At 33.8% G+C, this 9,874-nt stretch overlaps 2 protein-coding genes across 2 annotated transcripts; one reads left to right on the plus strand and one right to left on the minus strand.

The window, feature by feature from the left end:
• Positions 1–790: 790 nt before the first annotated feature.
• LOC145007364 (profilin-2-like) lies at positions 791–2,690 on the plus strand. Its single transcript, XM_078966315.1, has 4 exons — positions 791–1,042; positions 1,809–1,946; positions 2,236–2,379; positions 2,489–2,690. Exons 1-3 carry the CDS (start codon positions 920–922, stop codon positions 2,368–2,370), a joined length of 396 nt encoding a protein of 131 aa, XP_078822441.1. The 5' UTR covers positions 791–919; the 3' UTR covers positions 2,371–2,379; positions 2,489–2,690.
• A 3,860-nt stretch (positions 2,691–6,550) lies between these two features.
• On the minus strand, positions 6,551–9,470 carry LOC145004685 (glucan endo-1,3-beta-glucosidase 13-like). Its single transcript, XM_078963652.1, has 4 exons — positions 9,096–9,470; positions 7,564–8,856; positions 6,967–6,997; positions 6,551–6,832 (listed from the first exon to the last, which is right to left on the minus strand). Exons 1-4 carry the CDS (start codon positions 9,148–9,150, stop codon positions 6,697–6,699), a joined length of 1,515 nt encoding a protein of 504 aa, XP_078819778.1. The 5' UTR covers positions 9,151–9,470; the 3' UTR covers positions 6,551–6,696.
• Positions 9,471–9,874: the final 404 nt, after the last annotated feature.

Consider the following 9,874-nt stretch of genomic DNA (forward strand, 5'->3'; position numbering starts at 1 on the left):
GTTTTGATATTTGTTATCATCATGTTAGTTCTCATGAACTAAGTGAATCAATTGTGTAATTTTGTCAAAATAAAGAGAAAATTAGAAAAATAACATAATTTATTAATGACTTAGCCAAAAATAACCATCAGAACCACATATGAAACTAAAAGTCTACGTTTTCGTCAACTTATATGCGGGTTCGTCAACTCGTTTGCGGTTTTGTCATTTGACATGGTAACTTGTCGAAGGTTCGTCAGATGGATTGCAGTATCATGGCCCATGTACACGTTTCTTGGTCCATTAATCCAATATATTTAAACTCTAAAAAAAATCTAACTTATTTTTCACACTAAGGATACGAGAATTGTCTCTTTGATGATTAAAAGAATAAGTTCCGTAAAATAATATTTTAAGTGATCTTATAGATAGTTTTTTATCATATACGTTGATATTTAGAAGTAACGTGTAAGAATTTTTTTAAAATCAAAAAAAAAAAATTGAAGAATGAAACCGTAGATAAAATGACCATCTGTAATGGTATAAGTCTTTAATGCAGTGCATCAATTACTTGTATATATGTGCAGACGACTTGAAAAAACCGCAGATAGCGATATGTCATCTAAGACTCATCTGTGTTTTCGTTGGCTATTTTTGGATAAATCGTAACTTTTAGCCATTTTTGTTAAGTCATAAAGAGATAGGATATTTTTGTAAATTTTTCAAAAATAAAAGATCAAAAGATAGGGGTATGAATGTCAATTCACAAGAGGTGGTGATCAGCTTTTATGTGGAAATTCATAATTGCACACCGCATTTTCGTTGTTTCCACGCTATATTTTAATTATTTATCTCCGTCCCAACGATTTCTGCTGAAGCGCATTCAACGACAGAAAAATTCGGAAGTCGACCAAGAGAGATCGAGAGATAATCGGATAACATGTCGTGGCAAGCTTACGTCGATGACCACTTGATGTGCGAGATCGAAGGCAACCACCTCTCTGCTGCCGCTATCCTCGGCCATGACGGCAGTATCTGGGCTCAATCCGCCAGTTTCCCTCAGGTTCATTTCCAATCCACCAATATATGTATAATTTTCATTATTCTTCAATTCATTTGCTCATTACATAAGTTTTACGTCAATTGATTTGCTCAATCACAAAAACTATGCGGATCTGATACATATCGATACTGCCTGAATCTGAATTTAGATTTGTTGAGTTTTCCGTGTTGAATCGTTGTGTTTTGAGCGGCTAATTCATTTATCTGATTTACCGATCGTTGATGCGTTGGTTACAATCGTTTTATAGTGTCGATTTCTGAAGTTTCAAGTCCTTTCATTCAGATTCGTCGAGTTTTTCAAGTTCAATCGATTTGTTTCAAGTAGTTGAGTCGTTGATCTGGCTTATCGATCCATGATGCGATGGCAGCAATCGCTTTGTAGTTTCAGTTTCTAGAATTATAAGTGGTTCATTGCTGTTAGGGCATACTGTGTCGATCTTTGCAATCTAGTGCTCAACTTGCATATGATAGCTTCTTTTGAGCTTTCGAATAACTAACTTTAGACCTAGTTTTTAGTCACTGATCCATGGATAGATATAAACTTCACTTTAACGATTGATCTCGTTTGAAGGATATAAAGGTTTTAGATCTGAGTAAGTTTCAATGAAAAAAAAGAAAACTTACTATTTCTTTTTGTCTACCAAATCAACCAATACTTCTTTACTCTTGAGTGCAATTCATAAGCTTATTTCTTCCTTTTCAACTCCAGATCTTTGTTTATTGAACTGAATCACTGATAATCTATATCTCTGTGGGTGATGAAACAGGTGAAGCCAGAGGAAGTAACTGGTATCATCAATGACTTCAATGAGCCTGGCACACTTGCCCCAACTGGATTACACATTGGTGGGACCAAGTACATGGTGATTCAAGGCGAATCAGGAGTTGTTATTCGAGGCAAAAAGGTGATTAATTTACACAAATCCAAATCTTTTTTTATAGTCTTCTTGTTGCAACATCAGTACTTGAGTTTATTTGTTTCATATTGCAACATTTTATTTTGAAAAATCTACTCATTTGATAGATTTTTGAAATAATAAACGCCTCAATGAGAAAAAAGATTATATTGGGTCGTTTATTCAAAGTACAGTATTGACCTTAATCACAAATGTTAAGTCATAATTTTTGTCAATGTCTTTCTCTATTAAATGGTTGTGATTCCAATTCCAATTCCAATTCCGATTCCAATTCCAGGGACCAGGAGGAGTTACAATTAAGAAAACCGGAATGGCTTTGATCATTGGGATCTATGATGAGCCAATGACTCCTGGTCAATGCAACTTGATTGTTGAAAGGCTTGGTGATTACCTTGTGGAGCAGGGTTTCTAGTTTGCTTTGGTATGTTTTAATTTATATATTTCAATTTCTTCATTAAAAAAATCCAGATGATTTATTTTATTATTATTATTATTATTTTGGTTAATGTGACTAATGATGGTAATTACAGGAGGGAAATGATACGTGAGTAACTAAGGTGTGACAGTATATGAAGATTGATTAAACTTCTAGTGGTGTTACCCTCATCATGATTTAAGTGTGATACTTGTTTTGGTGGATTTTTTTTTTTTTTTTTTGAATGTACTATTATTATAATCTCATATTTTTGTTTGCTTTTTATGCTTTTATTAGTTTATTCCCCCTTATTATCATTTTTTTACCATTTCACAAGTCCATTTAGTTAAATACTTCGTCTTAAAAGGTGATAAACATTAAACAACCATCTGCTTTTGGAAAGATAAAACGTACATTAGCATCAACTTTCAAACCTATTTTTTTTTACACCAAATAAAAAAACCTAGAAAAAATTATATTTAAGGCTAAATATAAACTATAGTTCCAAACCTTTGGTCTGAAGTATTAAGTTTTGTCATTGAATCTCTGCTATAAATCTCCAACAAAGAACTATGAAAAAAGTAATGAAGTTATTTTGGATGTCTTTTGAGTTATTTTTGAATCTCTTTTATAAAGAAAATTGCACATAGTGTATTGGGCTTTACTGTGGGCTTACATTTATGGGCCTATTGCACTGTCCATGATGCGAAACTCGAAAATGGGCAAAAACATGAAATGTAATTAGCAATAGATAACTGGTAAAATGATAAAATTAAAAAAAAACAACAACAACAACAACAAATGAGTATCAGACATTGGATTCACGCCAATATCAAACTATTTGACTTGATGTTTTTCCCTTAGGTTGGAGGAATGAAAGACTCTTGTTCAAACGTCCTCGAAAATTGCAGAGGTTTCAGGTAGTTAGGTTTCTTGAGTTGAATAGTGTTATAATTACCCTATGATGATTCATGTGACTGGTTTACTAAATTAAATAAAACCTTGAGGATTTGAATTTTATATACTACTTTGTTAAAGGTTCAACTTTTTAAATTTTTCCAACATTTAAGGACCAAAAGATTTCTAGTATAGTGGTATCAGATGTTGTCTTTCTTCTTAAGGTCGGGGGTTCAAGTCGTCGTTGTAGACATAGATGAAATTAATGAGTAGATTAGATTTGTCGTTAAAAGAATAATAAAAAAAATCCAACGTTCAAGAGCATGATGTTAACCGGGTTTTTATGAATATCTCAATCGTGGTGATTTTTAGATGTCTTTCCAAAAACTAGTGTTTCGGAGCTTGCAGAAAAACTGGAATCGGTTATTGTGGTATTATTGTAGGAAATATATGTTGTTATTAAAGAAGTATAAATTCAATAAAGTTATTACAAAACCAGTAAAAAAACAGAATACTTATTAAATTATAAAACAAAATCAGTTAGAAATATATTTAAATATGGATACACATGGACGTCTTTGAGGATGTGTGAGATGAGTGACCGCACATGACCCATACTGTAAAGGGGCCTAATTTTTAATTTTTACAGGCGATTCGTTATAGTAGACTAGTAATCTAGGCTTAAAACCAAATTTGATCCAAATGTATCGTCACTAGACTAAAGTTGGTTCACCTTGTGATTCTCGCCTATCCAAATAGGAAGTCGCTACGACGACACACATTTTCTTGAACACGCAAAGTCGTCGAGTGTGTGTGTGTGTCTGTGTGTGTGTATGTGTGTGTTGGACTATTGATTAACTGATTGTTTCAAAATCAGTGCACCATCTGATTTATAAATCAAAATTGTAAGTTTCAAAATCCAAATAAGACCACTCATTTCAAAATCAGTGCACCATCTGATTTATAAATCAAAATTGTAAGTTTCAAAATCCAAATAAGACCACTCATTTCAAAATCACTCTTGGCGTTCAATTTCATATTGTTGATTAACTGATTGTTTCAATTTTAAAAACTAGAATCGATTTTCTAAGAAATTTGATGCTCGGTTATCGTGTATAATTTCAGAAGTGATTGACTTCTATGGTGGCTTGTGTGTTTGATTGTCTCAATTGGAAGTGTGACTTCTTTTAAAACAAGATTTGAACAATACAATAAGTATAAAAAGAATTTTGGTTTTTTGATTTCCAGAAAAATTGAAGAATATGATGACAAAAATCTTAAGTTGTGTTGTATCTGTTTTGAAGCTTCATTTAAGTATGATGAACGATCATATATTGACGTCACTGAACTTTATCTTGAGTTAAATTTTGTTGACAAAGTTCTTTCTAATTGAAAATACTAAGTCTATCAAGAGATGACTATTTTAGTAACTATTGTTACTTAAAATTAAAGTTGTTAATGTCCTTTTTATGGTCCACAATGTCACAATAAAAACTTAATGGCTTGGAAATTATAGCTATTGAGAACAATATATTAGGAGTTTTTATTATGAAGAATTGGTGAATTTGTTTCTAAAAATGCTATGAAAGCATCGCGATACATGTAACTATGTAATATTAGATTCTGTATTATCGTTCTTTTTTTTTATTTTTTTTTTCTAACAATTATCAACTTATTGTAATATTAGTGAATTTGGTTTACATATAAAAAGAAATTATGTTTAGAGGTCTAATTTTAATTTTTCGCACAGAGCCTCAAAATCAACGAGACGCCCCTGATATTACACATTGAAATAGGTACATATTGAGGCTGCAAATGCAATGTCCTAACCCTAATAAGGGTCTGTCTGAAGGATTCAACAATCTAATCAAGAGTTCTTTATTTTGTCGAAATGGCGATGCTCCCTTTATGATCCAAAAAACATACTTGCATGAATATGTGTGGTGTATAATGTTTATGACTCTCTCAAAATCTATTAAATTTTCATGTAACAATTATCAACTGTCAATAACTGAAAATACTTGTCTAAAAACTTGTCATATTCATTTACTAAGAACTAATAAGTTAGTTTAACAATTAAAAAAAATCCATAATTAAGTGGATTAAAAAACATTTTAATATAATAGAGAAAAACCCAATAGCTCAAGGCCGAAAATTTTTGACCATTAAGTTTTATTTAATCCAAGAAAAAATCATGCTTAATTAGGCTAATAAGTTGGATGAAGCTGAAACAATGAGAATCTTGACTCGTAATCTGAAAAGAGTCAAGTTTGTTGGATTCGATGGATAGGGAAAATCTAAAAGTAGATGGAAATGCGTTGGAATTTGGAAGAAATGGTTTCACTTGAGATATCAAAACAAATTACCATTAGAAGTCGATCGAGACTATGAAGAAAATGTCAAAATTTCACAAGGCTTCTTCAAACATAAAATGGTTATTCTTTTTCTTTGAGGACTAAGGAAAATTATGTTAGGCTTGATTACACACATTAACAACATATTTTAGGTCTATCATTTTATCTTATGCGATGTATTTATTATGTAACATAGAACCATTTATTTTTTGTTCATTGTAGGCAATATACTTTGAATCATCTCACACAATTTGGTGAATATCCTACCTAAAATAGGAATTTATTTAAAATAAATTGTTATTATCAATTCCTAACGTTTTATGACAAAGTTGTGGTTGGTATGGCCAAATAAATAAAATGAATAGCAAATGCATATTCATCAAAACTAATCGGAAGCTGTAGTTTTTATTTGTATATAAATATTCGGTAGAAACAGCTGGAATCTTTTAAACATATAAAAAAAATTATATCAAATGATTTATCTAAAACACATCATTAATTTTAAAAAGATTAAATCAATTGCAAAATTATAAAATTTTAAATTTTAAAGTTTTTTAGTTTTATCTAAAAGCTAAATGTTTCTAATTTTTTTTCTTAAAAACGAAAAGATTGAAGCTCCTAAAGATTAGATGCCGAACACACCCCAAGAATAGTAATCTATCAATCTAAGTTTTTCGTGTAAAATCCAAACAATTAGTAAGATTAAAAAATATTCTATTATTTTTAATTTATCAAGTCTAGTTGTTAACCAACATACAAGTCGACAAAAATCTTGCATCTTATTAATTGTAGATGTGACCCCTCATCCACCCTCCTTGATCTACAATTTCTATCAACAAATTTAATAAATTTAAAATATGCTTTACATTACTCCAATACTAATATATCCAATTAAATCATACTAGCAATCAAAATACAGAAAATAGTTGACGTGGCAAAATGGACATTGATACATTTGATAGTACATGTTTACAACATTTAGCTAACTTAACCATACACCACTACCTCTACTACCCCCTTATCATACAAAACTAGGGAATCTCCTCAATACATACCACAAACACAATGTCTATTACACATCACTTAATTTGGTCAACACAAAAAGGATCACAAGTAGACAATAATAATAACGACTAGGAACCGAATACCCTTTTTGCCCCCATGAAGTTGCATTTGCGGTCACATTGCTCGTGGCAGCTTTCTTACCCCTGCAAACATTACTTAATCTGGTAAGCTATATATCAGTGTTTCCTTATTTAATAAAGAAAGAACCGATGTATAAATTTAAAAATAAATAAATAAATAAATCGATGTTTGATAGCGATTTGATGATTTTACATACCCGGCTGTCATGTACAAGCAACTGTCGTAACCTGTCCACACAAAAATCATCGTTAATTATATAATCATTTATTTTACTGTGTTTGACATGGATTGGACAGACAGAATTGACATGCGTCAGACAAAATTTGCATTTTCTTTTTGTCCACTAGCCCTAGTTATATATCTCTCGTTTATGCAAAAAGACGTAAATGTCCCTGTCGTCCAAACAAAAGAGGACAATGACTAGTTCCTCTGAGTGCGAAATGACATAAATGCCCTTCCTCATCCTTATCGTCAGAAATAACCCTACATCTTTTCGCCCCAAACATTAAAAGGTGGAACAAGTGTGAAAAGATATAAATGCCCTTCCTCATCCTTATCATCATAAATAACCCTACAACATTTCACAACTTCTCGCCCCAAACATAAAAAGGTGGAACGAGTGTGAAAAGACATAAATGCCCTTCCTCATCCTTATCATCATAAATAACCCTACAACATTTCGCAACTTTCCGCCCCAAACATAAAAAGGTGGAACAAGATAGGACGACGGTCTCTCGTCTATGCAAAAAGACAAAAACGCCCTTGATCATAAAAATAACCCTAGAAAACTTACTTGGATTCTTGTTGGTTTTGACACCGGTTCCTCCAAAGCTACACGCAATATCCGTAGCCCCGTTTTGTTGATAATAAGTATTGAAAGCATAAGACGCGTGTGACACCAAACTATCCGGTTGAAAACACGGTTGACTCGGTTGAATAGGAGAGCAATCCACATTCCCGGACCCACACGCCCAATCCAATCCATCCCTCAATTCCTTCTCACTCGCATTACTCGAAGCCACACACCAAAAACTCCCATTCCCATTTCCATTTCCATTCCCACTTGTAAAATTCCCACCAGTATTCACATCCACACTACCCCTCCCCGTAAAATCGACATTATAAACACTCGTTTGATCCGGATAATACAATCCCCAATTCCGTTCCGATTCCAACCCTGGTTTCCGGTTTTCATTAAACAATGAAAACACGTACACGTCAACCGCCTCCCCTGGCTTAGCTGGCGTACCCGTGTTGTTGATGACGTGGCGGATCAGATTCGTGTTGTATGTTTGTGCGTTTTCTGGTGTGGCGGCGGTTTCTTTTGGGGAGCCTTTTGAAGGCCAACCGGTTTCGGTTACTGTGATTTTGATTGTTTTGAAGTTTAGACCGGTCAACGCGAAGTAAATTGAATCGATTTGGGCGTCGAACATGTTTGTGTAGAGTAAACCGGTGTTTGGGTCGATGATTTCGGAGGATGATTCGAAGAGGGCGTAGTCTAATGACACGTTGTTGGAGGAATCTTGGTATGCGTAGTATGGATAAGTGTTGACTAAAAAAGGCGATTGCTTTTCTGCGAGAAATTCGAGTAATGGTTTTAGGAAACCGGCGTGTTTGCTGTTGAATGCGCCGGCGGATGGAGGGTAGGATCGGGATAAAACGCCGAGGGAATGGGTGGTGGAGACTTTGATTTTGCGGTGTAAGCCGGCTTTCCGGAGGGCGGTGTAGACGTTTGTCATGGCGGGGACGACCATGGCGGAGACGTTGTTTGGGGCTTCGGTGACTTCGGCGCCGACGGTTATGTAGGAGATTTTGGTGGCAGGGTAGTATGGGAGGATGTTGTTTTTTAGCCAGGTGTCGGCGTTGGATTGGAATTGAGAGAAGGGGAGAAGGTCGGAATTGGGGATTCCGATCATGAGATCGATTCCGGTGTTGGCGAAGGCTTTGAGGACTTGAATGTTGGAATCGTAGATTCTGACGGAATTGATGTTTTGGTTTTTGATGAGTTCTACGGCTTTATCCGGTGTCGGGAGATCGTCGGCGTTTCTTCCATAGCAAATCCCAATTTTGCTTCCATTGCAGATTCCTTTTAGATCACACAAACACAAACAAGAAGAATCTTAGCATTCTAAATACGAATCAAAACAGTACATTGTTCCAAAAAGGCTTAATTCGCACAGACATAAACACAAACACATAATGTGCATAAGAAAACATAACCAGAAACATAACAGAAGTAGCAAAAATGATTCCGAAAGGCTTAAATCACCACAACAACTTAGATCAATCATCTACATAAGCAGTAATGTGCATAAGAAAACATACCCAGAAGCATGAGAAGCAGAGAAGTCGCGAAGATCAATCTAAACCCTCTTGCCATTCTACACCCAGATATTGATTTCACTAATCTCTCACTCGCTTTAAAACCGAAACCCTTTGAAGTTTGAACTGTAGTCTTTACAAATACATAAATTTAACCTCTATTGAGACGTTGTAACGTCTATATTTCTCTCTCACACACAGACACGCACTGGGTTTGAAGCTTTTCGGAGCTCGATAGACGATAATGGTGACAAAACAGAGGAAGTGAAAGTACCAGGGATGAGTGTGTTGGTGTATTTGTGTCAGCAAACAGTACGAGCGAACGATAGATTACAAGTTCTTTTTTTGGTGAGATAAAATTAAGAATCGGACTTCAAATGGTTTTATAAATTGGAATCAATTGAAATGTGTTGTTTCCGGCATTTGTCCCAGAAAAAGCATGTCTGTTCCCCACGTAATGCTCGTTTAATTTATATATTTGTCAGCTTATAAAAATGGAATACAGATATATCAAATTTTAATTATTGACTATAATATTTTTTTAATAAAAACTTAAAACATCATGATCAATCTTTTTAAAGATGGAGACAAAAGATCCATGGATGGGATTTTTTGAAGTTGCAAATCATATTATAAACATCCTTTGGGGAAGGGAAAGAAATTTCGGTTTTTGATTTTATAATGTTACATAAAGGCTCACTATTAATAAAAAAACAGTCTTGTAACATTTTATTTTTTTGTTGAAAATATATGTAAGAGTCTAATATTATCTTTTCAAAATA

The sequence above is a fragment of the Lactuca saligna genome, chromosome 7 (genome assembly GCF_052625555.1).
Source record: "Lactuca saligna cultivar CGN05327 chromosome 7, ASM5262555v1, whole genome shotgun sequence".
NCBI classification, from domain to species: Eukaryota; Viridiplantae; Streptophyta; class Magnoliopsida; order Asterales; family Asteraceae; genus Lactuca; species Lactuca saligna.